At 49.5% G+C, this 26,255-nt stretch overlaps 1 protein-coding gene across 6 annotated transcripts in view; it reads left to right on the top strand.

The window, feature by feature from the left end:
* MAST3 (microtubule associated serine/threonine kinase 3) overlaps positions 1 to 26,255 on the top strand; it is a 65,851-nt gene that overhangs the window by 22,800 nt on the left and 16,796 nt on the right. For 5 of the 6 annotated variants that reach the window (XM_048497565.1, XM_048497562.1, XM_048497561.1 and 2 more), the window contains 15 exons: positions 1,629 to 1,717; positions 2,181 to 2,253; positions 2,704 to 2,782; positions 5,942 to 6,102; positions 8,249 to 8,324; positions 11,184 to 11,393; positions 11,490 to 11,591; positions 12,094 to 12,226; positions 17,037 to 17,107; positions 18,245 to 18,330; positions 19,737 to 19,945; positions 21,892 to 22,030; positions 22,459 to 22,591; positions 22,985 to 23,150; positions 26,150 to 26,251. In XM_048497565.1, the coding sequence (XP_048353522.1) occupies positions 1,629 to 1,717; positions 2,181 to 2,253; positions 2,704 to 2,782; positions 5,942 to 6,102; positions 8,249 to 8,324; positions 11,184 to 11,393; positions 11,490 to 11,591; positions 12,094 to 12,226; positions 17,037 to 17,107; positions 18,245 to 18,330; positions 19,737 to 19,945; positions 21,892 to 22,030; positions 22,459 to 22,591; positions 22,985 to 23,150; positions 26,150 to 26,251 (1,829 nt within the window). Of the gene's footprint in view, positions 1 to 1,628; positions 1,718 to 2,180; positions 2,254 to 2,703; positions 2,783 to 5,941; positions 6,103 to 7,183; positions 8,083 to 8,248; positions 8,325 to 11,183; positions 11,394 to 11,489; positions 11,592 to 12,093; positions 12,227 to 17,036; positions 17,108 to 18,244; positions 18,331 to 19,736; positions 19,946 to 21,891; positions 22,031 to 22,458; positions 22,592 to 22,984; positions 23,151 to 26,149; positions 26,252 to 26,255 lie in introns of those variants that run through there. The other variant, XM_048497566.1, reaches the window with a different exon arrangement.

Here is a 26,255-nt window from a genome sequence, read left to right as displayed (position 1 = left end):
TGGGGAATTCAGATTAGCCTGTACACTCCCACACACGCCAGCCGGGGGAACTTGGGCTAGTCACAGCTTCTCGGAGCTCTCTCAGCCCCACCCACCTCACAGGGTGTTTGTTGTGAGGGGGGAAGGGCAAGGAGATTGTCAGCCCCTTTGAGTCTCCTGCAGGAGAGAAGGGGGGGATATAAATCCAAACTCCTCCTCCTCCTCCTTTTCTTCTTCTTCTTCTTCTTCTTCTTCTTCTTCTTCTTCTTCTTCCTCTACTGAGCAGTTTATTGTTCTTTTATTTGTTTAACTCATCTTTTAAGGTGAGGAATCAATATCCATTTACTCTACCTCAGTTCTAAAATGGTCGGTGGCTGGTCAGCGAGCCCTCGGAGTGACAGTTATAATTTTGGCCAGAAAACCCTCTTGGAAGGTTGTGGAAGCCGGCCATGGCAAACCTCCTCTGAACATCCTTGCCTTGAAACCCTGCTGTCGGGCCCCTTCCGCACACGCAGAATAATGCACATCCAATCCTCTTTCACAATGGTTTGAAAGTGGATTTTGTTATTCCGCACAGTAAAATCCAGTTTGAAAGTACATTATTCTGCATGTGCAGAAAGGGCCGAAGTCAGTGACGGTGAACCTTTTCAAGACCGAGTGCCCAAAGTGCGACTCAAAACCCACTTATTTATCACAAAGTGCCAATATGGCAATTCAACCTGAATACTGAGGTTTCACAGGTTCTGGTGGGTTTTCCGGGCTGCGTGGCCGTGGTCTGGTGGATCTTACTCCTAACGTTTCACCTGCATCTGTGTCTGGCATCTTCAGAGGTATATCACAGAGGGAAGTCTGTTACACACTGTGATACACTCTGTGACTTCCCTCTGTGATACACCCCTGAAGATGCCAGACACAGATGCAGTCTTGTGATCCATGGGCAGAGAAAGCTTGATGGCGGTGCAGGGTCGATGGATCAAAGGAGACTGGAGCGCCACACTCTCTCTGAGAGGTAGCCTCTAGAGCAGTGATGGCGAACCTTCTCGAGACCGAGTGCCCAAATTGCAACCCCAAACCGACTTATTTATCGCAAAGTGCCAACAAGGCAATTTAACCTGAATACTGAGGTTTTAGTTTAGAAAAAACGGTCGGCTCCAAGGCGTGCGTTACTCGGGAATAAGCTTGGTGGCTTTGCTTTGAAGCAACCGTGCAACTCTTCCAACGGGTGAATCACGACCCTAGGAAGGTTTACTCAGAAGCAAGCCCCATTGTCAGCAACCGAGCTTACTCCCAGGTAAAGGATCGCGCTTTAGTTCTTCGCATGAAAATCAGTGGGGTTTAATAGCGCTTAACAAGGTTACCTACACTGCTTCCCCAAAACTAGGTCTTAGGTTTAATGCTAATAATCGAGCCCAGCAGCCCAGGCCAGCCTAGATGTGTTGGGGGGGGGGGCAACTCTGTTTGTGTGTGCCCACAGAGAGGGCTCTGAGTGCCACCTCTGGCACCTGTGCCATAGGTTCGCCACCACTGGAATAGGGGAAAGGCTCTCCTGCCCAACTCCAGACTTTCTGGAAACTGTCTACCAATCCTGCAGCTGAGGGTGTCTTTTGCTCTTTGCCTCATCCTGTCTGCGCCTCTCCCTCCTTTTGCAGCTGTCGAAGCAGCCACAGGAAGAGCCTGGCCGTGGGAACGCCTTCGCCCTCTGTCTCCCGCCCTCTGTCCCCACTTTCGATACCAACAGGTGAGAAAGAGCCCGGTCGTCTGAGCCCCAGAAGCCAACCCTTGAGCCACAGAGAGTGGGCCGTTGGTTGGAGCACACGGGGTGGAGGTGGAGATGGTGGTGGTGGAGGAGGAGGTGGTGGAGGTGGAGATGGTGGTGGAGGTGGAAAGGGCGTGGAACATCTCAAGCTTGGGAGGAAGGAGCCCAGAGCCCCGGGGAGATGGGCTTTGGGGCTGAGCTGGCCAAAAAGAGGTTTGGTGGGAAGACTCAACTTCACTTGTAGCTTTTGAACTGAGCTGTAAGGCAGTGTCTTATATCACTCCTTCGGTTACCCCATCCCTAGCTCTGGACAGGTCAGGTAGGCTGTGCTTTTTTACAGCGAGAAACAGCAGACTCTAAAGCTCCAGTGGAACCTACTCCTTTCTGGGGTGGGATGGATGTGAAGAATAAACCTCTGTCCCTCCCCCTCCCTGTTTCTCTGTAGCCGGGAGCAGTCCTGTGGAGAGCCCTCGCAACTTCCCCACCGGGGTCTCAGCCAGCTTTCCGTTCGCTCGCAGGTAAGAGGCTGTGAACGAACTAGCCAGGATTGTGCCTTGGCAGTTGCCAGCCGGGTGACCTTGGGCTAGTCACAGCTTCTCGGAGCTCTCTCAGCCCCACCCACCTCACAGGGTGTTTGTTGTGAGGGGGGAAGGGCAAGGAGATTGTAAGCCCCTTTGAATCTCCTGCAGGAGAGAAAAGGGGGATATAAATCCAAACTCTTCTTCTTCTTCATTGAGGGCTTGAAGGGATGGCACATTGTCTGACAGTGAGTCTTGGGCAGGGAGGGGTCTTCTGGGCCCCCAGGTGCTGGAGCCCAGGACTTCTTGCCTGCAGGGCTGGCGTGCACCGCGTTGGTTGACCGGGTATCTGCTGGCAGAGGGTTTTGCGGCGGGGCTTCTGCTGCAGAGAGGTTAGTGTTGGGCAGAGCAGCTGTTGAGAGACTGTGACATCTGCTTTGGTCTTTGCAGGGCTGATGGACGAAGGTGGTCGCTGGCTTCACTGCCCTCCTCCGGCTATGGGACCAATACCCCCAGCTCCACTGTCTCAGTAAGTAGCGGCATCACTGATGTGAGCTGTGTGCATTCTTTGTTTGCTCGGGCATTTAAATCCTTACATTTTCTGTGCTTAAACAATCATTGTTCTATGTATTATCGAAGGCTTTCACGGCCGAAATCACTTGGGTGCTGTGTGGTTTCCGGGCTGCATGGCCGTGTTCTAGCAGCATTCTCTCCTCTGAAGATCCTCTGAAGATGCCAGCCACAGATGCAGGCGAAACGTCAGGAGAGAATGCTGCTAGAACACGGCCATGCAGCCCGGAAACCACACAGCACCCAAATCATTGTTCTGCTCTGATGTGTCTTCCAAATTCAGTGTTCAGGGAAACTGGGTGAGGTGGTCAGGGCTTCCCCATCCCAGAATCCTAGAGCTGGAAGAGACCCCAAGGGCCATCAAGTCCATCCCCCTGCCATGCAGTAACAGACAACCAAAGCACCCCTGACAGATGGCCATCCAGCCTCTGTTTAAAAACCTCCAAAGTGTCAGGCTCTCGAACGTGGAAATAACCGAGAGCGTAGGAAAGTCCTAAAGCAGTTTATTTCTACAATGCGTAGAGTAACAGAGAAAGCTGAATCTAAACTCTCCTGCTTAGATCCAGCGATTATATCCTTCAATCCCCCCCCCCCATTTGATTCCCACCAAATGTGTTTCACAAAGTGTATAACATTTGCACTACAGAGCTTCAAGAAACCTGGGAACGTTCACACCTTCCCGCAGGAGGGCTGGCGCCAGGGAATTACCAGGGAGGGGAGAGGGAAACAGGAAAGCATTTACAGGAAACATTTGCAATTCCCACACAGCAAGACATCTAAGCACTGACAGGCATGGACCTGACACAAAGAAGGAGACTCCACTACGCTGCGAGGTAGAGCATTCCACTGTCAAACAGCCTTTGCTGTCAAGAGATTTTCCCTGATGTTTAGTTAGAATGTCTTTTCCTGCACCTTGAACCCATGACTCCTGGTCCTACTCTCTGGAGCAGCAGAAAACAAGCCGCTCCATCTTCAACGTAATATCCCTTCAAATATCTAAACAGGGCTATCCTGTCACCCCTTAACCTTCTCTTCACCAAACTAAACATCCCCAGCTCCCTAAGTCTCTCCTCGTAGGGCATGGACCATTCCAGACCTTAAGAACATAAGAACTGGCCTGCTGGATCAGACCAGAGTCCATCTAGTCCAGCTCTCTGCTACTCGCAGTGGCCCACCAGGTGCCTTTGGGAGCTCACATGCAGGATATGAAAGCAATGGCCTTAAGAACATAAGAAAGAGCCTGCTGGATCAGACCAGAGACCATCTAGTCCAGCCTTCTCATGACTACTCCTCAAGAGGGCCCACCAGGTGCCATTGGGAGCTCACAGGCAGGAGGTGAAAGCAGTGGCCTTAAGAACATAAGAAAGAGCCTGCTGGATCAGACCAGAGTCCATCTAGTCCAGCTCTCTGCTACTCGCAGTGGCCCACCAGGTGCCTTTGGGAGCTCACATGCAGGAGGTGAAAGCAATGGCCTTAAGAACATAAGAAAGGAGCCTGCTGGATCAGACCAGAGTCCATCTAGTCCAGCTCTCTGCTACTCGCAGTGGCCCACCAGGTGCCTTTGGGAGCTCACGGGCAGGAGGTGAAAGCAATGGCCTTCTGCTGCTGCTGCTCCTGAGCACCTGGTCTGCTAAGGCATTTGCAATCTCAGATCAAGGAGGATCAAGATTGGTAGCCATAGATCTACTTCTCCTCCATACATCTGTCCAAGCCCCTTTTAAAGCTATCCAGGTGAGTGGCCCTCACCACCTCCTGTGGCAGCATATTCCAAACACCAATCACACGTTGCGTGAAGAAGTGTTTCCTTTGATTAGTCCTAATTCTTCCCCCCAGCATTTTCAATGAATGCCCCCTGGTTCTAGTATTGTGAGAAAGAGAGAAAAATGTCTCTCTGTCAACGTTTTCTGATATTTGAAGGGACCTTTTACCATTTTGGTCACCCTCCTCTGGACCCAGCTTGTTAACATTCTTGAATTGCTGTGCCCAGAACTGAACACAGTCTTCCATGCTCTTGAGTGCGCCTGCTGCCCTCGCAGCTATTGAGCCAGGGAAGTCAGGGTTTTATATTTAGCTCCCCAGCCCTCTCAATCTTTCCAGACTGCTGTTCGTGCTGAGGTGGCCATTTCCTCAACTCAGAATTTCTAGCTGCAGGGGTGTGGTTGACAAATAAGAATTCTATGTTATTCCAAAATGATTACGTTAAAGTGTGGAACGACGTGAACAAAGACTTGGTGAGATGGAATCGATTGAATTTATCTTTGATAAGGTAGAGCATCAATTGTTCCATTTCAAATGGATGCATGAACCTAGAATGGATTAGAATTCAACAGTGAGATAACAGGAAGTCATTATTTGATGTTTTGGTGTGTAGTTTAGATAATTATAATAGATTGAGTTTAGTTACTGTTTGAGTTATGTTTTAATCCCTTTGTGTATGTCAGTGGTGGCGAACCTATGGCACGGGTGCCAGAGGTGGCACTCAGAGCCTTCTCTGTGGGCATGCACACACAGAGTTCATCATGTGGGGGAACAGAAAATCCCCCCCCCCCCCGACACACACACCTAGGCTGGCCTGGGCCGCTGGGCACGACGTGTAGGTAACCCTGTTAAGTGCTGTTAAACCCCACTGATTTTCATGGGAAGAACTAAAGTGCAATCCTTTACCTGGGAGTAAGCTCGGTTGCTGGCAATGGGGCTTGCTTCTAAACCCTCCTAGGGTCGTGATTCACCCGTTCAAAGCGTTGCACGGTTGCTTCAAAGCAAAGCCACCAACTACCACCAAGCTTATTCCCGAGTAATGCACGCCTCGGAGCCAACCGTTTTTTCTAAACTAAAACCTCAGTATTCAGGTTAAATTGCCGTGTTGGCACTTTGCGATAAATAAGTGGGTTTTGGGTTGCAGTTTGGGCACTCGGTCTCGAAAAGGTTCACCATCACTGGTGTATGTTGATTTTTCTTTTCTGTATTTGATATGTTTGTTTGGTGTTGATGGGGTGTGGCGTGAAAGTGTTTATGTTTTTTGGCACGCTGAGAAAAATAAATACATATTTTTCCGCAGCCGGGATGGTGGGGTGGGGCAGGCCTTCCTCCTCATGTCTGATTCCTGTCTCCTCTGTAGTCCTCCTCTTCCTCTTCCCAAGAACGGCTCCATCAGCTGCCCTATCAGCCCACCCCTGATGAGCTGCACTTCCTGTCCAAGCACTTCCGGAGCACAGAGAGTGTCACTGGGGAGGACGGGTGCCACTCACCGTGCCTGCGTCCTCGATCCCGGAGCTTGAGGTATTGACTTCAGATGGAATTTGGGTGACTTAGGGCGGGGGAGCAACGTCATACAGGGAGACTGCGTGGTAGTAACAACAAACTTTGGGTAGTTAAGAACATAAGAACATAAGAACAAGCCAGCTGGATCAGACCAGAGTCCATCTAGTCCAGCACTCTGCTACTCGCAGTGGCCCACCAGGTGCCTTTGGGAGCTCACAGGCAGGAGGTGAAAGCAATGGCCTTAAGAACAGAAGAAAGAGCCTGTTGGATCAGACCAGAGTCCATCTAGTCCAGCACTCTGCTACTCGCAGTGGCCCACCAGGTGCCTTTGGGAGCTCACATGCAGGAGGTGAAAGCAATGGCCTTCTGCTGCTGCTCCCAAGGACCTGGTCTGCTAAGGCATTTGCAATCTCAGATCAAAGAGGATCAAGATTGGTAGCCATAAATTGACTTCTCCTCCATAAATCTGTCCAAGCCCCTTGTATAGTATTGTATAGTATTTGTATAGTATTTACTGGAATGGCATCGTTCAGTGATTATTGACCCAATTAAAACCCATTTTGTTAATTAGCAGTGCTTTGAAGCATTGCAAAAGCAGATGTCATACAAAACCTTAGAAGAGGCATTTCTTATTTAGAAAGAAGATGAATGCCTCATCTAAGAAGGTGAGTGTGACAGAAGAGGGAAGGCAGTTAGATTTGGGAGCAACAGCCGCAGAAGGCCATTTCTTTCACATCCTGCATATGAGCTCCCAATGGCACCTGGTGGGCCACTGTGAGTAGCAGAGAGCTGGACTAGATGGACTCTGGTCTGATCCAGCTGGCTTTTTCTTCTGTTCTTAAGGCCATTGCTTTCACATCCTGCACGTGAGCTCCCAAAGGCACCTGGTGGGCCACTGCGAGTAGCTGAGAGCTGGACTAGATGGACTCCGGTCTGATCCTGCAGGCTAGTTCTTATGTTCTTAAGGCCATTGCTTTCACCTCCTGCATGTGAGCTCCCAAAGGCACCTGGTGGGCCACTGCGAGTAGCTGAGAGCTGGACTAGATGGACTCTGGTCTGATCCAGCTGGCTTGTTCTTATGTTCTTAGATGAGGAGGAATGGTGTCTCTAAGGTGGTATCTGAGGAAGAATTAAGAATGTCTTCTCAGGGGGCTACTGAGAGAGAAATGGGGATGTCTTTTCAAAGATGGCTATGAGAGAAAGGCTGCAGAGAGGAGGGGGAAATACCTTTTCCAAGATCACTCTTTGAGAGAACAGGGAATTCCTCTCCTGAGATGATGTTTGCTGCAACGAATGTCTGTGGTTCCTGAATTTAGACACTGCTTCATTATGCAGCGGGTGCCTCAATTTTGACAGGGTGGGGAGAGAAGGCGAGTTATGATCCTCCCTCCTACCTACACCCCACAACTCCTGGTGTGCTACCTGCCTGCTTCAACGGGGCTAAATATGGCCCCCTGTTCTGCAGGCTTCAGTCACAGCCTGTTTGTCTCAGCAGGAGCAGCAGAGGTGGCGTCCCCCATGGGCTGTTAGGCAGCCACCTCTTTCCTGTCCCCCTTTGTGTGCATGGAACATTTCCGATCCCGCTTGCTGTGAGCTGTGCTTGTCCGGGGCTTCCCCAGAGCCCAACAGGCTGCCTCTGCTTCCCCTGTGACTTGGTTGTGTTCATTTAAGGGATTAAGATTCCACCGGCGTTGGGTACGGCCGGTGAGGAAGTCGGGTCAGCCCAGGGCACACAGCGGGTTAAGGAGATAAAGCCGCCCGTCCTCCTGTGATCCCCTCCTGTGAAGAAGCTGCTGTTGAGCTGCTGCCACAAGTGACGGACGGCAGAGGTTGAGTGAGCTGGCCCTGCCGGGTTGAGAGTCCGGGGAGATGTTGGGGGGTGCTGCTGCAGAGGGGAGGGGCAAGGGGTCGCGGGGAGAAGAGGCAAGATCAGCTACCCGCCTTCTCTGGGCAGGACAGCCGACGGTGGGTTATAACCAGAGGAGGAAGCAGGTGGAGGTGAGAAAGTCAGAGCCGGCCTCAAGTTGGTAGACTGCGTGGAGCCATGTCTGACTTGTGGGAATGAGGGTCAGCTTGCTCGGAGGGGGTGCCCTGGGGGGCGGGGGGTGGAACGCTCAGCTTGCAGAGGTCCCTTGATGGGCTGTGTCTCTTTTTCTTCTCACAGCCCCAGGCGGTCAAGTGGGGGTTTTGACAATGAGGTCGTCATGATGAATCACGTTTACAAGGAGCGGTTTCCGAAGGTAAGAACTGACCGGGGGCTCGGAAGCTAAGACATGGCAAAGCAGGGCCTCCTCTCCTATATGAGCCTGCCTGGCAGGGGAAATGCTCTGTGGAGCAGCAGTGGCGTAGGAGGTTAAGAGCTCGTGTATCTAATCTGGAGGAACCGGGTTTGATTCCCCGCTCTGCCGCCTGAGCTGTGGAGGCTTATCTGGGGAATTCAGATTAGCCTGTGAACTCCCACACACACCAGCTGGGTGACATTGGGCTAGTCACAGCTTCTCGGAGCTCTCTCAGCCCCACCTACCTCACAGGGTGTTTGTTGTGAGGGGGGGAAGGGCAAAGGAGATTGTAAGCCCCTTTGAATCTCCTGCAGGAGAGAAAGGGGGGATATAAATCCAAACTCCTCCTCCTCCTCCTCCTCCTCCTCCTCCTCCTCCTCCTCCTTCTTTCTCCTATTCTTCTTCTTCTTCTTCTTCTTCTTCTTCTTCTTCTTCTTCTTCTTCTTCTTCTTCTTCTTCTTCTTCTTCTTCTTCTTCTTCTTCTTCTTCTTCTTCTTCTTCTTCTTCTTCTCCTCCTCCTCTCCTACCTGCATCCCCATTTGCAAAATTGAGGTGAGTAATCTCTAGAAAAAGGGCCTTCTCGGTGGTGACACCCGAATTGTTTTACGCGATGTTCTCTACAGGACTGGTGCCTAACTAACCTTGAGCCAGGTGAAAATGTTTTTCCTTTTGCTTTCTTGGATGCAGCCTTCTCTTTCTCCTCCCCGATTTTATGATCTCAGTATGATGGGTTTTAAGTGATTGATGTTGCTATTTTATATATATATATATAACTTCTGTCATTTCTACAACGTATGGTCTTTTGCAGTTTTTGAGTTATTTTGCTTGCTACGATGAAATTTGTTTGGAAAGACATAGTTAAGATTTGTGGGGTAGAAAATTAGTTTTTTAAAGAAAATAATTCTACCCTGCAAACCTAGCCTCGTTAGTTTGGTTTTGTTGAGAGATGGTTTTAATTGTTAACTCAAGTTTCCTATCTGGTTGTCATATTTATGTTTTTAATCATACCGTGTGTGTGTGTGTGTGTGTGTGTGTGTGTGAGAGAGAGAGAGAGAGAGAGAGAGAGAGAGAGAGAGAGAGAGAGAGAGAAGAGTTTGGATTTATATCCCCCCTTTCTCTCCTGCAGGAGACTCAAAGGGGCTGACAATCTCCCTGCCCTTCCCCCCTCACAACAAAAACCCTGTGAGGTAGGTGGGGCCGAGAGAGCTCCGAGAAGCTGTGACTAGCCCAATGTCACCCAGCTGGCGTGTGTGGGAGTGCACAGGCTAATCTGAATTCCCCAGATAAGCCTCCACAGCTCAGGCGGCAGAGCTGGGAATCAAACCTGTTCCTCCAGATTAGATACATGAGCTCTTAACCTCCTACCCCACTTCTGCCATCAAGTTGCTTCTTCCTCCTGACAACCCTATGAATCAAAGTCCTCCAAAATGTCCTCTCATTAACAGCTTTGTTCAAACTAAGGGCTGTAGTTTCCTTGATCAAGTCAATCCGTCTCATCATTTTGACTTCTAGGGAGAGTCCAGGCTTGATTGATCTAGAACCCACTGATTGGTCTTTTGGGAGGTCCTCAGTATCCCTAAAGCATCCCTCCAACACCACATTCCAAAGGAGTCTACTTTCTTCCAGCGTGGCGTAGTGGTTAAGAGCAGGTGGACGCTAATCTGGTGAATTGGATCTGCTTCCCTGCTAGGTGGCCCTGGGCTAGTTGCAGAATTCTCTCAGCCCCACCTGCCTCACAAGGTGTCTGTTGTGGGGAGAGGAATGGAAAGGAGCTAGTCAGCCCCTTTGAGTCTCCCTGTAGGAGAGAAAGGGGAGATATAAATCCAAACTCTACTTGTTCCTGTCAGCTTTCCTCATAGCCCAGCTTCTGTTCCCATATGTAAAGAATACCGTGGCATGAATTAACTTGAATTACACCTTGGTAGGTGTAAAATATTTTAAACAAATACATAAATGTACCAGTTTTATAGGTCTTCCGCTGTCACGGTTTCCTCCTGGGAAATCCTGAGCGTTGTTGCTTGGTGCTGACAACTCTCTGTTAGGGACTCTTACCGTTCACTGCACCCCAGACACAGTTTCCAAAGGAGAGGGAATGACTCTTAAAGCCGTCAGCGTCTGTCATGCGGTTGTTGTGCCCACTTCCACTGCCTTCTGGAGGAGGCAGATATTTCCACAGGCTTGCACACACATAACATATGGGAACGGGGGTGGGGGGAGAAGAAGAAGAAGAAGAGGAGGAGGAGGAGTTTGGATTCATATCCCCCCTTTCTCTCCTGCAGGAGACTCAAAGGGGCTTACCATCTCCTTGCCCTTCCCCCCTCACAACAAACACCCTGTGAGGTAGGTGGGGCTGAGAGAGCGCCGAGAAGCTGTGACTAGCCCAAGGTCACCCAGCTGGCGTGTGTGGGAGTGTACAGGCTAATCTGAATCCCCCAGATAAGCCTCCACAGCTCAGGCGGCAGAGCTGGGAATCAAACCCGGTTCCTCCAGATTAGACACACGAGCTCTCAACCTCCTACGCCACTGCTGCAACTTCCCATCAGGTCTGACCTGCTTGCCTCTGCCCCAGTGGCAGCGCACTCAGGGTTTGCAGCAGCAGACAGCAGAAGAAGCCTTTCCGGAGCGTGAGCTCCGCACTTCTGCACCTTGTCAGCTCTGAGGGTAGGAAGAGAGCGGGGCTACATGGACACCTGTGCATGCTCAGAGACCTCTGCACGTTCTCACCTGTGCGGATGCCTCACTCCTGCAAAAGAAATCCGGGGTCTCGGCAACGGTTGCCAACTAGCCCTGTTCCCACCCCCGTCCTGTGTCCCCCTGCAGGCCACAGCTCAGATGGAGGAACGCTTGGCGGAGACCATTTCCAGTTTCTGCCCCGGCAGCACCCTGCCCTTGGCCGACGGCCTCCTGGGCTTCATCCACCACCAGATCATTGAGCTGGCTCGCGACTGCCTGGCCAAGTCCTGCCAGGCGCTCATCACTTCCTGCTACTTCATGGAGCTGCAGGAGAAGCTGGAGAAGCTGCTGAGAGATGTGAGTTCTCCTGCCCCACCCCGCCCAGCCCCCTCCCCTTCCATTGGCCCCCTCCCAACATCCAGGTGTTCCTGTGGTCTCCTTCCCTCCCCCTAGGCCCAGGAACGGTCGGAGAGCGAGGAGGTGCGCTTCATTGAGCAGCTGGTCAGGAAACTGTTGATCATCATCTCCCGTCCGGCTCGCCTGCTGGAGTGTTTGGTAATGTTCTTGCTGATCTAGGGAGGGGGGGCGGGGCGGAGGGGGGGGGCTTCCTTTGTGTCCTGCTGGGCTCCTGCCTGCCTTTCCGGCTGAGCAGCACAGCTGGAAGCCTGGGCAGAACGGGAACTGTCAAGGGCAGGTGCCTGTCCCTATTCTGCTCTCCTGGATCAAGGCCTCACCTTCTCCTCCTCCACTTGCTTTGGGACTCTTTAGTTTGGAGAGGAGACGGCTGAGGGGGGAGATGATTGAAGTCTATAAAATTATGCACGGGGTAGAAAATGTCGACAGAGGGAAATTGTTCTCTCTTTCTCACCATACTAGAACCAGGGGGCATCCATTGAAATGAGGAAGTGCTGTCCCCCCTTCCCCCAATGGTGGGCTATCTGTCTGCAGTGTTTCTGCAACCCTTGGGCAGATAATGATTTGAGTCCATGGAGTTCTGGGCTGGAGGGAGGCAGAGCGTTCCTTTGTCCTTCATGCTTTTCTGTCCCTATCTCTGCAGGAATTTAATCCAGAGGAGTTCTACCACCTCTTGGAGGAAGCGGAAGGACACGCCAAAGCTGGGCAAGGGATCAAGACGGACATCCCCCGTTATATTATCAGTCAGCTTGGACTAGCCAAAGACCCCCTGGAGGGTGAGGAGGGGAGACGGTAGGGCCGGTGTGATAGCTGGGGAACTGGGCTGGAGCGATTGGCTGTGATCTGGAGGCTGCTGGTCTCAGTCCCAAACTTGTCAGATGGGCTTTTTCTATTGGCCTCCATCTCCTCCTATCTGTAGAACGGAACTCATCATGACACTCTCTACTTTGCAGGGCTCTCATTAGATAGTAATGGCGCACTTTGAACACTTCAGTGCGAAGGCCACGTCTGCAGGGCCAGGCTTCTCTTTAAGAACATAAGAACAAGCCAGCTGGATCAGACCAGAGTCCATCTAGTCCAGCTCTCTGCTACTCGCAGTGGCCCACCAGGTGCCTTTGGGAGCTCACATGCAGGAGGTGAAAGCAAGGACCTTCTGCTGCTGCTGCTCCCGAGCACCTGGTCTTCTAAGGCATTTGCAATCTCAAATCAAAGAGGATCAAGATTGGTAGCCATAGATCGACTTCTCCTCCATAAATTTGTCCAAGCCCTTTTTAAAGCTATCCAGGTTAGTGGCCATCACCACCTCCTGTGGCAGCATATTCCAAACACCAATCACACGTTGCGTGAAGAAGTGTTTCCTTTTATTAGTCCTAATTCTTCCCCCCAACATTTTCAATGAATGCCCCCTGGTTCTAGTATTGTGAGAAAGAGAGAAAAACTTCTCTCTGTCAACATTTTCTACCCCATGCATAACTTTATAGACTTCAATCATACCCCTCCTCAGAAGTCTCCTCTCCAAACTAAAGAGTCCCAAACGCTGCAGCCTCTCCTCATAGGGAAGGTGCTCCAGTCCCTCAATCATCCTCGTTGCCCTTCTCTGCACTTTTTCTATCTCCTCGATATCCTTTTTGAGATGCGGCGACCAGAACTGGACACAGTACTCCAAGTGCGGTCGCACCACTGCTTTATATAAGGGCATGACAATCTTTGCAGTTTTATTCTCAATTCCTTTCCCAATGATCCCCAGCATAGAGTTTGCCTTTTTCACAGCTGCCATGCATTGAGTGGACATTCCCATGGAACTATCAACTAAGACGCCCAAATTTCTCTGTTGTTGTCACTCCAGATGCAGAGGTGTTTGCTGTGGCAGCAGAATGTCCACGCGGGAGTTTGAAAACTCTGTGGACTGCCATTCTCCCTGCAATTAATCTCCCCTCCTCCTTGTGCCGCTGGAGGGATCTATTGTCGTGAACTACCCTGTGTGTGTGTGTGTGTGTGTTTAGCACTGTCAAGATGCTTCTAACCAATGGTGGCCCTATAAATGAATGACCTCCAAAACATCCTCTTGTTAAGAGCCTTGCTCGGGTCTTGCAAACTGAGGACTGTGTCTCCCTTGATTGGTCAGTCCACCCTCCTCTTTTCCTGCTGCCTTCAACTTTTCCTAGCATTGTTCTATTCCAGTGGTGGCGAACCTATGGCACGGATGCCAGAGGTGGCACTCAGAGCCCTCTCTGCGGGCACACGCAGAGGCCCCCCCCCCCTATTTAGGCTGGCCTGGGTTGCTGGGCTTGATTATTAGCATTAAACCTAAGACCTAGTTTTGGGGAAGCAGTGTAGGTAACCCTATTAAGTGCTGTTAAACCCCACTGATTTTCATGTGAAGAACTAAAGCGCGATCCTTTACCTGGGAGTAAGCTTGGTTGTTGGCAATGGGGCTTGCTTCTGAATAAACCCTCCTAGAGTCTTGATTCACCCGTTGAAAGAGTTGCACTGTTGCTTCAAAGCAAAGCCACGGACTACCACCAAGCTTGCTCCCGAGTAACGCACACCTCAGAGCCAACTGTTTTTCCTAAATTAAAACCTCAGCATTCAGGTTAAATTGCCGTGTTGGCACTTTGCGATAAATAAGTGGGTTTTGGGTTGCAATTTGGGCACTCGGTCTCAAAAAGGTTCGCCATCACTGTTCTATTCATTCATTCATTCATTCATTCAATGTGATATCCCGCTTTCCCCACCAGGTGGGCTAAGAAGACTAGCTAACAATCTACATAATAAATATAATTTAAAATTAATAAATGAAAAGCATATAAAATGTGAACAATCCAGACAGTTCAAAACTATGCGAATGTGATTCATCAAGAATGGAACAGTGTTGCAGGCCCTACAGAACTGTGATGAGTCCCACGGGGCCAGTGACTCGTGCCTTCTCATAATATGACCAAATTCCTCTGAATTTCCACTTTTCATTTTTAAAGGAATTGCTTTTTTTTAAAAAAAAATTATTGTATCATTTGAATATTACATTTTATATTAATGCTTTTCTTCATTTGTTTTCAAACAATAAATTTTTCCCCTTTTTTCCCCTCCCCCCTGTATTTTTTCATGGTTTTATCAAACAAACAGCAGTAAGTTCATTCTTTTGTAATCTCTTCTCCCATTTCTCCTCATTGACTCCAGCTTCTTTCATCCAGTCCACCTATATGGTCCATATCTTCAAGATTTCGCTCTGTTTATCTTGCCACAATTTATTCTTTGTTATTATGTCTAAAATGTCCAGTGTCACTTGTTCCCAGATGTATTCCAACCATTTCTGGATTGTCCATTTTTTCTTTATTTCCAGCCTAAAGCTATTGCTGCATGTGCTGCTTTGGTCATTATTTTATACATGTAGCTACATTTTTTATCTACCCTTCTATCCTCCATTACACCCATGAACATTAAATCATTATTTATCCCAATATTAATCTTCACCAGTTTCTCGATATATAACATTACGGTTGTCCAAAATTTTTTCACTTCTATACATTCCGTCCACATATGGCTATAATATGCCTCCTGATCTCCGCAGTGCCAGCATTTAGGACTGAGTCCTTTAATCATATATGCTAGTTGTTTTGGTGTTCTATACCATTTCAATATCACTTTTCTTTCCAATTCCATATATTTCTCAATCTTTATATTTTTTCCGACTGTCTATTAAATTTTCAGTTTTCCCAGTGTCTAGGAAACCTTCCTTCTCCCATTTTTGATTCAATGTTCTTATCATAAAGTCTTTGTCATCAACCATAACCATATATATATGGTTATATATATATATATATATATATATGTCCCAATATTTTCCCTTTACATTTTTCATATAGTTCAAAACATTTAGCCATTATACATTCTCCTTTTATTCGTGAAACCTTTTTCCTTTCCCAAATGCCCCTCAAGACCAACCAGTTCTCATTACCTCCTAACTCTATAAAAAAAAAATTAATAATTTTTTTATTGTATAGAGTATTAATACATTTGTTACATTTACTATTTTTCTTCCATCTATACATTTTTTCCCATTTTCTCCCCCCTCCCCCCTTCTTTCTATTAATTATTTCATGCAAGCAGTAGGAGGTTCATTCTTCTTATTCTCTTATTCCATGGCTCTTCGTTAAATCCGGCATCTTCAATCCATTTTTCAAACACTGTCCATATCTTCATGATATCTTCTATTTTTTCTTTCCATAAAATATTTTTTGTCAGTCTCTCAAATATCTCTAGCTGTATTTGTTCCCATATATATTCCAACCATTTTGAAACTGTCCAACTCTATAAAATTTTGTAAGGTCATAATTTCTCCTCCTTTTCTTATCAGATTTGCAACAGTCTGAATTCCTTGTCTTTTCAATATTTTTATCCCTTTTTTCCTCTTTTCCAGCCACACTTGCCAATGGTGCCACATCCAGAGTACCGGGCATCCATTTACCTCTCCGTTTTCCCCATATATCTAAAAACACCTTTCTTGGCCCTATTGCGGTTTGGTTCCCTCTCTTCTTTTAAAGGAATTGCTAACACTTTTCACTGGAGAGCTACAAGGGGAAAGGTTTGCCAGCAATGGAAAGAACTAGATTGTGGCAATAGATGGTTATAACGTTATTTTATTTTTTATTTTTTATTTGGTTTTATATACCGCCCTATCCCCAGAGGGCTCTGGGCAGTGCACAACAGTTATAATGCTACAGTGGCCTTGCCAATACTGTTTTAAAAATCCCTCTAGAATGGGGGTGGGGGTGTCAATTGAGCGGGCGAGGTCAGTGGTTGCAGTGTGGGTATATCACTTTCAGGAGCCATGTGATATAGTGGTTAAGTGCTTGCACTGCCACTCACACGGTCAGGAGTTCGAGCCCCCTGTGGGTCAGATATCCTGGCAGCTGGCTCATGGTCAACTCAGCTATCCATCCATTTCTTGGTCGGTAAATGAGTACCTACCTCATAGCTACCCTGTTTCCCCGAATATAAGACATCCCCGGAAAATAAGACGTAGTAGAGGTTTTGCTGAAGTGCGAAATATAAGGCATCCCCCAAAAGTAAGACGTAGCCAAGTTTTTGTTTGGAAGCATGCCCGACGAACAGAACACAGAAAAATAAGACGTCCCCTGAAAATAAGACATAGCGCATCTTTGGGAGCAAAAATTAATATAAGACATTGTCTTATTTTCGGGGAAACACGGTAGGACAGTGGTGGCGAACCTTTGGCACTCCAGATGTTATGGACTACAATTCCCATCAGCCCCTGCCAGCATGGCAAACTACCCCACAAAAGAGGCTTGCCTATAAAATCACTGCTCGTGGTGGTTCCCCAGGGCCCAACACAACTGAAGGGGAAACTTTATGTCACTTTCATCCGCATGGCGTGCAAACAGAGATCTCCTCAAACCAGGGTTGGCAAAGGTTGGAGCAAAGCAGGGGAAACCTGGAAGGGAGGGGGTTGTGTGCGGATGCTCCAAAATAACCCGCCCTGGGCTGCATGCCCAACTGGAGGCGGCCCTCAATCATCTTCACCCATCCATAGTCATGGGGGTCACTGCCGTTTTCCTCTTTCCCCAGAAATGGTTCAGCTCGGTCAGGTTGACTGCAGCTCTCCCACTGGTCTGGAGAAGCAAGAGGAGCCACTGGAGGTGAGGCCACGCTGTTGTTTCCTTTTGAGCCTATTGGGTGGATGCAGAGGAGGAGGAGGAGGAGTTTGGATTTATAACAAATAGATTCAGGGTCATCCGTATTAATTCAGGTAAGTATTTAGTTCATACTCTCCCATCAGTTCAGCATCCTTAAGGTAAGTATTCAATCAATGCGAAAACAGGTATATACATAAATATATTCAGTCCATCTTGGTTCATCAACATTTTATATTAATCCACTCAGGTAAGTACGTATTCAATGATAAGTCCAAAATTGTGCACAGGCATAAGTCCAAATTCTTTTAAACACAAGGAGGAAAACGCATTGCGCCTAATCAGGATGACCCTGAATCTATTTGTTATAATTGTTAAAAATAAGTTGAACTTACCTGTTGGACGTAGTCGACAAGAAATGATTGTATTTACAACTAATGAAATATAAAAAATACGAACAATGATATAAACTCATGTATATAGATCAGTGGTGGCGAACCTATGGCACGGGTGCCAGCGGTGGCACTCAGAGCCCTCTCTGTGGGCACGCACGAACAGAGTGCTCCCCCCCCCCCCACATCTAGGCTGGCTTGGGCCGCTGGGCTCGATTATTAGCATTAAACCTAAGACCTATTAGCATTAAACCTAAGACCTACATCTAGCAGTGTAGGTAACTTGTTAAGCACTGTTAAACCCCACTGATTTTCATGCAAAGAACTAAAGCACGATCCTTTATCTGGGAGTAAGCTCGGTTGCTGGCAATGGGGCTTGCTTCTGAGTAAACCCTCCTAGGGTCGTGATCCATTGGAAGAGTTGCACGGTTGCTTCAAAGCAAAGCCACCGACTACCACCAAGCTTACTCCCGAGTAACGCATGCCTCGGAGCCAACCGTTTTTTCTAAACTAAAACCTCTGTATTCAGGTTAAATTGCCGTGTTGGCACTTTGTGATAAATAAGTGGGTTTGGGGTTGCAATTTGGGCGGTCGGTCTCAAAAAGGTTCGCCATCACTGATATAGATATACGTATTTGAAATATTAGTTATAGCCAGAGTGCAACAGTAGTGGTAGTTCTGTTATTGTTAGAAGAAATGCAACACAAACTGGGGCAAACAACCTCCGACGTTCCTTCTCCTCCTCTCTCAGAACAGGCCCGCTGGCCCCGGACCTCGGCGGAAGCCCTGCGAGAGTGATTTCGAAACCATCAAGTTGATCAGCAATGGAGCATACGGGTGAGTGGCCGGGCCGGGCTGGGCTGCTGTTTGCTGCTTTCAGGGGAAAGTAGCTTATCTGGCTGGAAGAGTAGACCTTGCTGTGCAGAAGAACGCTTGTGCAAATCGACACTCGGTCTCGGTGGCCGGAGGGGCGAGCCAGCGCTTTGTCGTTGCGTTCACCACGCCAAGTCCTTGCCGCAGTCCTGAGGAGGACTTCAGGCGGACTCGTGTGACAGGTGGGAGGGGAGGATTTGTGCAGCGCTTGCCGGGTGCCTCTTTTTGTGGATCGGAGCCCTGATGTCAGGAGGCCTGTATTTTGGGATTTTGCTTATGCCGCTGTTTCATTGCACTGGGGGTGGATGGTAAGGGTTAACTGTGTTTCTAACTGTCTTTTCACTGTTGCTGTAGAATAGTGGTGGCGAACCTTTGGCTCTCCAGATGTTATGGACTACAATTCCCATCAGCCCCCGCCAGCATGGCCAATTGGCCATGCTGGTAGGAGCTGATGGGAATTGAAGTCCGTAGCAGGGGTAGGGAACCTGCGGCTCGAGAGCTGCATGCGGCTCTTCTGCCCTTGCACTGTGGCTCCACGAGCCGAGCTGCCGGCCCCATCCTTGCCCGCCCTGCAGGCAGCAGGGCGGGCGCACCAACTGCCCACGGTCGGCTGGGCCAAGCGCCACTGTGGCTTCTCTTCCTCGCCTGCCCCGTTGGAGCGGGGCGGGCGCTTTCCCAGTGGCCGGCGAAGTCGAGCCGCCGGCTTCATCCTTGCCTGCCCTGCAAGCAGCAGGGCGGGCACATCCATGCACTTCTCAGAATGAGCGGAGTAAAAGGTTAAAAAACCCCTATATATATAGTGTTATCTTTATTTTAAATGTCAAAAATTATTTGCGGCTCCAAGTGTTTTCTTTTCCCGCGGAAAACGGCTCCAAATGGCTCTTTGAGTGTTAAAGGTTCCCTACCCCTGGTCCATAACATCTGGAGTGCCAAAGGTTCGCCACCACGGCTGTAGAATGTGGAGTATCTCCAGGTGGTGCTCAAGGTCATTGCTTGCCCATCTCTTGTTATCTCCTTACACTTACTTTTAGGTGCACTTTCCCAGGCTGGGGGGGGGGGGGGCTGCCAGTTTCTTATTGGTGCTTGCGTGGGCTTTTCTCAGTCTTGGCTTTGGCCAGGGAAGATCCCGGAATCAATAAAGCCGCTGTCTTTCAACAAGAGCTTGTGTGTGTTTTTGGGATTCTGGCATTAAGCCAAGACTGAGAAAAGCCCGCGCAAACACCAATAGTTAAGAAACGGGCAGCACTAGGCGGGAGGTCAAGGTCATTGTGTCCTCTGTAGTGGGCCATCTTGATTGGTCCATTCTTTTGCTTGGTTAGGTTAGGAGTGTCCCTGGGAGGCTTCTTCCAACTCCTCTCTGTCCTTTCTAGGGCCGTGTATCTCGTACGGCACAAGGAATCCCGCCAGCGCTTCGCCATCAAAAAAATCAACAAGCAGAACTTGGTGCTGCGAAACCAGATCCAGCAGGTCTTTGTGGAGCGAGACATTCTGACCTTTGCAGAGAACCCCTTTGTGGTCAGCATGTTCTGCTCCTTTGAGACCCGCCGCCACCTCTGCATGGTCATGGAGTATGTGGAAGGTGAGCAGTGGTGGGATCCAAAAATTTTAGTAACAGGTTCCCATGGTGGTGGGATTCAAACAGTGGCGTAGCGCCAATGGGGATGGGCGGGGCACGACGGGGGCGTGGCCGGGCATTCCGGGGGCGGGGCATTAATAATTTCTCTGTTGCTGTTAAAAAAAAGAAGTTCCTAATTTCCAGCTGGTATCTTTCTGTCCATAATTTAAACTCATTATCGCAAGTCCTATCGTCTACTGCCAACAGAAACAACTACTTCTCCTCTAATTGACTGCCTGTCAAATACTTAATACTTTCAAATACTTAATTTTGTTTCTAGAAATCAAAAGAAGGATACTTTCCTTAAACGAGGAACTTTATCGTATTTCTAAAACATGTTTTTAAAACAGCCCAACAACAGGGAGAATTATCCCGTTTTCTACCTTCGCTAACCAGCCACATAGGAAACAACAGGACTTTATGATTTTTGGACCTAAGGGAATTTCTAATGGAAAAGCAGACCCAATTAGTAACCCGCTCTCGGCACACACAAATAATCAGTAACCCACTCTCGGGAACTGGTGAGAACCTGCTGGATCCCACCTCTGAAGGTGAGGCTGCGGAGCTGGCAGGTGCTTGGGAATTTGTCAACAGGGGCAGAAAGGGGAAGAGAGCAGGAATTGATCGATCTGCCTTCCCCACTTTTGGGGATAGGCTGAATGAGGGGGGCTGGTCTGAAGTCACCTGACAGCAGCAGGTCCGAGCAACCCATTTACACTTGACCAGGTACACCCCACACTGGCTGGCCTGAATCCTGGAGGCTGATGGGCCATCCAGTCAAAGAGAGATTTAGGTTGAGTGGACTGTCATGGGTATTTAACTCTTCTGCAGGTTCATTGTATGTGTGCTGAAGTATTTCTGTGCAACAGTCTTCCACATCCCATAGCTGGCGATTTGTCAGGAAAAGAACTTCCTAGTCCATATGGCAGGAGGAAGCGTTAAGGTGAAGGAGTCTGGGCGGAGCTGACAGCCATTGAGGTGGACGTTCCGGACCCCCACCCTTCTCAGCCCCTTCTTTGAAACCAAACTTTGGGAAGGGGACAAGAGTTGGGGAGATGCAAGCAAAGGTTTTTTGGTTTGTTCAGAATGCATCAGAGCGGCCAGCGGAAGGATCGCCAGGAGTGACTTGCCTCGCAGCCGTTCTTCTTTGGCAGGACAGATATCCATGGAGCTAATTAATCGCTCTTCTGTTTTGAACAAATTCAGAAGCATTTCAAACTGATACAACTAAATATCATAGACCAGGGGTGGGCAATTATTTTTTCCATGGGGCCGCATAAGAAACAGAAAATATTGTGGAGGGTCAGGCCAAAAGGCAGGGGGGCGGGGCGCTTTTGAAAGCCCCGCAGAAGCCAGCAGCCAAGGCAACCGGCTTCTGCGGGGCTTTCAAAGGCGCCTCGCTCCCCAGCAAGGCGGGGGGGCCAGTCAGGGTCATCCGGCCCGGGCCGGATGTGGCCCGTGGGCCGTATAATGCCCAGGTCTGTCATAGACTATAGAGCAGTGGTGGCGAACCTTTGGCACTCCAGATGTTATGGACTACAATTCCCATCAGCCCCTGCCAACATGGCCAATTGGCCATGCTGGCAGGGGCTGATGGGAATTGTAGTCCATAACATTCTGGAGTGCCAAAGGTTCGCCGCCACGGCTATAGAACGATGTCACTCAAAGGTTTTTTTTAAAATCCATAGAAGTGAAAGCACTGAAAGATCACCAAATGATAAAAAGCTTGCGCTGGGCGTGAAGCAGCCTCCCGCCACTCTGAGGGCCTCCTTCCTGCAGGGCCTCTCATCCTGCAGGGAAAGGATCCCGTAGCATGGCAGGGAGAGGCAAGCATGGCACACTGCCTCTCTTGGCAGAGGGATGGGACCAAACCAAAACAAAGATGGATTATAAGCTTCTGCCTCTGACAGGAGGGGACTGTGCGACGTTGCTGAAAAACATGGGCCCGCTACCAGTGGACATGGCCCGGCTGTATTTTGCAGAGACCGTGCTGGCCCTGGAATACCTTCACAGTTATGGCATCGTCCACCGAGACCTCAAGCCAGACAAGTAAGCCACGATTCTTTGACTGGAGAAGCTCTCTTCCCCTTGTGAATAGATTGTCCAGGGGAAAATCTAATCCCTTCCTCTAGTAGCTGCATCTGTTGTGGTTTGTAGTGTTATGTGGCCCTGAGCTCCTATTGCAAAGTTCCCATGACTTCATGGATGCTATATGGATGATATCTCAATCCCCATGCTATATGGATGATGCTATAAGGATATCTCTACCCCAAAACGTGCTGATCTCCATAATGACCCAAAAAACAATCCCACAAGGGGCAGCATAGAGAAACCCCAAGTTCAAGGTCCATGGAAGTAGATCTTTCAGCCCAACGATGCACCTCTTGGGTGGGGAAGCATCCTTGTAGCCTCCAGCCCCTCCCACAGACACACACACACACAGAGGCTTCCAGTGACTAAGGTTCTTTCCTTGGCAGTCTTCTTATCACCTCGATGGGCCACATCAAGCTGACTGACTTTGGACTGTCCAAGATCGGCTTGATGAACATGACCACGAATCTCTACGAGGGCCACATTGAAAAGGACATGCGGGAGTTTGTGGACAAGCAGGTGAGGTGCAGACCGGAGGCGGGGGCAGCCTTAGATGGTCCTGAAGGCCTTAGCTGTCCCACAAGAGGCAGCTAGTGATGGTCTCCGCTCAGGTGCAAAAAGAGGATTGCCTCAGCAGGTGGGCCAGCTTGCTTCCTGAAGCACTTAGGATCTTTGGCGCGTAGCATGCTGGCAGGGACTGCCCTTTGCCAGAAGTACATTATCAGACTAGTTTTTCCGCCCCAAAGGAAGAAGTCCTCCTAATTTAAGAGCCAGTCATTAAGCTCTGGTGACTGTGCCGGGCAGGAGAACCTTGTGAGCCTCAGCAGGTACCCAGAGAGGCCTTAGGCTGCACTCCTCACCCGCCTTCTGTCCGTGCTCAGAGGAATCGAGTGCTAGAATCTCTCTCTGCAGGTGTGTGGCACTCCTGAGTACATCGCCCCGGAGGTGATACTGATCCAGGGCTATGGCAAACCAGTGGACTGGTGGGCCATGGGAATCATTTTGTACGAGTTTTTGGTGGGCTGCGTCCCATTCTTCGGCGACACCCCTGAGGAGCTTTTCGGACAGGTGATCAGTGGTAGGTTCCTCCTTGCTTTGCTGTGGGCTGGGAAGTTTCTGGATTGTGGCAGTGTCAGGAAACGGGGGTCAGGCCTTCCCAGATGCCTGGCAGGGAGCCCTTCCATTCATGCAGCTTCTGCCGGGACTCCTCCACAAAAGAGCCATTCAGGAAACCATTAGATTATCTCAGTCAGCTGGCCAAGGCAGAAGCCCCCTCCAGACCGATGCTCAGCGTGTGATGCATTCCTGGTGGCAAACAGGGTGGGGGTGGGGGTGGGGGGTGGGGGTAGTTCCTCTCCTCAAAGACAGGATTCTGTTGTCTGCAGAAAGGAGAAATGTAGCTGACCTCCATTGTTCCTCCGCCTTGTTCCAACGATCTATCTCAAGTAGCCTCGGGAAGGAGGGTTTGCTGGTCAGCAGACATGAGAAAAAGATCCCCCCCCCCCATGTTTTGAAATTGTGGAGCTCATTGGCAGTAGGAGGTTAAGAGCTCGTGTATCTAATCTGGAGGAACCGGGTTCGATTCCCCGCTCTGCCGCCTGAGCTGTGGAGGCTTATCTGGGGAATTCAGATTAGCCTGTGCACTCCCACACATGCCAGCCGGGTGACCTTGGGCTAGTCATAGCTTCTCGGAGCTCTCTCAGCCCCACCCACCTCACAGGGTGTTTGTTGTGAGGGGGGAAGGGCAAAGAGATTGTCAGCCCCTTTGAGTCTCCTGCAGGAGAGAAAGGGGGGATATAAATCCAAACTCTTCTTCTTCTTCTTCTTCTTCTTCTTCTTCTTCTTCTTCTTCTTCTTCTTCTTCTTCTTCTTCTTCTTCTTCTTCTTCTTCTTCTTCTTCTTCTTCTTCATGTGATTAAGTTGGATGGTGTGGGTGGGAGCTTGAAGAAGAAGAAGAAACCAGGATGAAGGCTGCATTGCTGCCCTGCTCTCTGCCCCCAGGATTTGGTGCCTGGATGCAGGCTGCCACTCTGCACGCTCACTGTTCGGCTCAAATTTTTGTGACTGGGCTTGCTTCTGGACAAGCTCAGTCCAAAGCAGTTTACAGAACAGAAGCAGCAGAAACATGTTGTGTAACCATATTGTACAGCATCCTTTTTTTTGCTGTCAAGTCCCAAATCCCACCCACCACCCCACCCCTTAGCCATGATTTATGAAGACCCATGTGGATTTCAAAGGCAAGAGATGCTCAGAGGTGGTTTGCCATTGTCGTCCTCTTCATAATGACCCTGAGTGTTTTTCGGGGGTCTCCCATAACCAGGGTCAATCCTGTTTAGCAGACAAGGTCCGAGGAGATCAGACAGACTAACCTGTACTATCCAGGTCAGGACACAGCATCCCAAATACAATATAAGTAATAAAATCATCAAGCTACAATTAAGAACATAAGAACAAGCCAGCTGGATCAGACCAGAGTCCATCTAGTCCAGCACTCTGCTACTCGCAGTGGCCCACCAGGTGCCTTTGGGAGCTCACCTGCAGGAGGTGAAAGCAATGGCCTTCTGCGGCTGTTGCTCCCGAGCACCTGGACTGTTAAGGCATTTGCAATCTCAGATCAAGGAGGATCAGACCAGAGTCCATCTAGTCCAGCTCTCTGCTACTCGCAGTGGCCCACCAGGTGCCATTGGAAGCTCACAAATACCCTCAGTAGGAATGCCTAGTGGATGACTTGAAGAAATTTTTCTCTCTTTCTCACAATTCTAGAACCAGGGGGCATCCATTGAAAATGCTGGGGGGAAGAATTAGGACTAAGAAAAGGAAACACTTCTTCACGCAACGTGTGATTGGTGTTTGGAATATGCTGCCACAGGAGGTGGTGATGGCCACTCACCTGGATAACTTTTAAAAGGGCTTGGACAGATTTATGGAGGAGAAGTCGATGTATGGCTACCAATCTTGATCCTCCTTGATCTGAGATTGCAAATGCCTTAGCAGACCAGGTGCTCGGGAGCAGCAGCAGCAGAAGGCCCTTGCTTTCACCTCCTGCCTGTGAGCTCCCAAAGGCACCTGGTGGGCCACTGCGAGTAGCAGAGTGCTGGACTAGATGGACTCTGGTCTGATCCAGCAGGCTAGTTCTTACGTTCTTATGTTCAATGTTAATTCAACAGAGTTTGCAGGAAAGGGTGAGTGGAGATGGCCCTCTGGCCCTCTTTTGGAAGTGGCCTCACAATTCAAGGCCAGAGACTGAACAAGCGCTGCAACCAGCCATGCTGGGCTTCCCCTTTCTGTGCCAGGAGGCAGTGAGGAGGAATCAGGCTGTTCGCTTTGATGGGATGCATGGCGAGGTGGATAGGCCAGACAAGGCTATCAAGCTTAAATTCGACACCCTTGGCTGTCCCAGCTCTGTGCTTGGCAACACCCTAACCCTAACCCCCTTCCCTTCTGCGTTACCCAAAAAACCCTGGGTAGCAACTGCTGCCGCCAGCAGGTATGAGAACACCCCTTGCGTGGTTAGCACCCGGCACTTGCTCTGCCGTTTAGAAGTTGTGCCTATTTGTCACTTCTACGTCTAGCTCAGAGCCAATCTATCGTAACTTTGCTAGGGGAGCAGCAGTGGCGTAGGAGGCTAAGAGCTCGTGTATCTAATCTGGAGGAACTGGGGTTTGATTCCCAGCTCTGCCGCCTGAGTTGTGGAGGCTTCTCTGGGGAATTCAGATTAGCCTGTACGCTCCCACACACGCCAGCTGGGTGACCTTGGGCTAGTCACAGCTTCTCAGAGCTCTCTCAGCCCCACCCACCTTGCAGGGTGTTTGTTGGGAGGGGGGAAAGGCAAGGAGATTGTCAGCCCCTTTGAGTCTCCTGCAGGAGAGAAAGGGGGGATAGAAATCCAAACTCCTCCTCTTCTTCTTCTTCTTCTTCTTCTTCTTCTTCTAAATGGCAGCAGTTGATAGATCTCTCCTCCATGGGGAGTTCCTCTGATATTTATGTCTGTTCTCTGTCTGGATTCTAAGGGATAGTTGTGGGGGGGGGGGAGGCTGCAGAATCCCCTCCCAAAGTCTCTTTGTTCTGCTTTTTCAGATGAGATCCTGTGGCCAGAAGGGGATGAACAACTTCCTGCCGATGCACAAGACTTGATCACTCGACTCCTGCGGCAGTGCCCGCTGGAGCGTTTAGGCACAGGTCT

The sequence above is a fragment of the Sphaerodactylus townsendi genome, linkage group LG05 (assembly GCF_021028975.2).
Source record: "Sphaerodactylus townsendi isolate TG3544 linkage group LG05, MPM_Stown_v2.3, whole genome shotgun sequence".
NCBI lineage: Eukaryota > Metazoa > Chordata > Lepidosauria > Squamata > Sphaerodactylidae > Sphaerodactylus > Sphaerodactylus townsendi.
The sequence above is the reverse complement of the archived record's forward strand: the minus strand, read 5'-3'. Positions and strand labels throughout refer to the sequence as shown.